The sequence below is a fragment of the Gavialis gangeticus genome, unplaced genomic scaffold (assembly GCF_001723915.1).
Source record: "Gavialis gangeticus isolate Ggan-Ray unplaced genomic scaffold, GavGan_comp1, whole genome shotgun sequence".
Lineage (NCBI taxonomy): Eukaryota > Metazoa > Chordata > Crocodylia > Gavialidae > Gavialis > Gavialis gangeticus.
The window spans coordinates 431,223-432,135 of record NW_017729016.1 but is presented as its reverse complement, the minus strand read 5'-3'; the positions used below and the strand labels follow the sequence as shown (position 1 = coordinate 432,135).

General features: G+C 60.4%; 2 protein-coding genes across 4 annotated transcripts in view; one reads left to right on the top strand and one right to left on the bottom strand.

The window, feature by feature from the left end:
• Window positions 1–901, bottom strand: part of CPSF4 (cleavage and polyadenylation specific factor 4) — a 22,087-nt gene extending 21,186 nt beyond the window's left edge. For all 3 annotated transcript variants that reach the window (XM_019512630.1, XM_019512631.1, XM_019512632.1), the window contains exon 1: window positions 735–901. In XM_019512630.1, coding sequence (XP_019368175.1) covers window positions 735–837 — 103 coding nt within the window. In that variant the 5' untranslated portion in view covers window positions 838–901. The remainder of the gene's footprint in view (window positions 1–734) is intronic.
• PTCD1 (pentatricopeptide repeat domain 1) overlaps window positions 1–913 on the top strand; it is a 17,215-nt gene that overhangs the window by 5,947 nt on the left and 10,355 nt on the right. The window lies entirely within an intron of this gene.

The following is a 913-nucleotide window of genomic DNA, read 5'->3' as shown; positions in this document are numbered from 1 at the left end:
CAGACAACCTGTCAGTGGTACATGTTAACAGATTTATTATAGTGACTTTATATGAGAAAAATATTTGCTGGTGGTACTTCAGGCTGTATCATTTTAAATTGGTGATGCGCAACGCGTCACATTTTTGGAACCGCTGACATAAAGTATTAAATTCTTCTGATTGGTTTCCTCGAGCTCAACAAATCTCCGGTCCGCACAACACCACAGCCCGTAGACCACCGGATCAGAGAGAAATCAGGCTGGAGGAGACCGGCCCCGGCCCCTCAGGCATGCACGGGGATGCCAGGAGGCAGAGGAGCCGTTCCTTGGCGGCGCCTCTGCCCAGCCCCAAGGTCCCTCAGGCTGGAGGTCCCCTGCTCGTCTAGGCCAACCTGAGGCACAATCGTCAAGCACCCCGCATGATCCAGCAGACCTGCCAGACATCCTGCTGCTACGAACTGCTGCCAATGCGGGCGCAAGAAATGCTCTGCTACAGAAGAAAGCAACCCCCAAGTCTGTGGTAATGTGACGGGGGGAAGGAAATTCCTTCCTGACCCCAAATGCAGTGACTGCTCGGACCCAAGCGAAGGGGCCAGGCCACAGAGGGGGGGAACCAGCAGAGATGCCTAATGGCCTCGTGGGCAAGCGATGCCTCCACACCCTGCACGAGGTGGAAGGTGCCCCATGGCTGGGGGGCGGGGCCTCCCCTCGCCCCGCCCCACTGGTGACGTACCACCCCCTTCTCCCCCACGCACTGTCCATGCCGGGGAAGGGCAGGGGCTGCGCGCCCAGCTGCTGCTCCACCGCCATCTCCAGGTCGAACTTGATGTGGTCCACGCTGGCGATAAGCTCCTGCATCCTGGCGGTGGAGAGACACGCCGCCGCCGCCGCTGCCAACCGCCCGCCCGCGGGATGCCGGGAGCGCGCCCTCTGC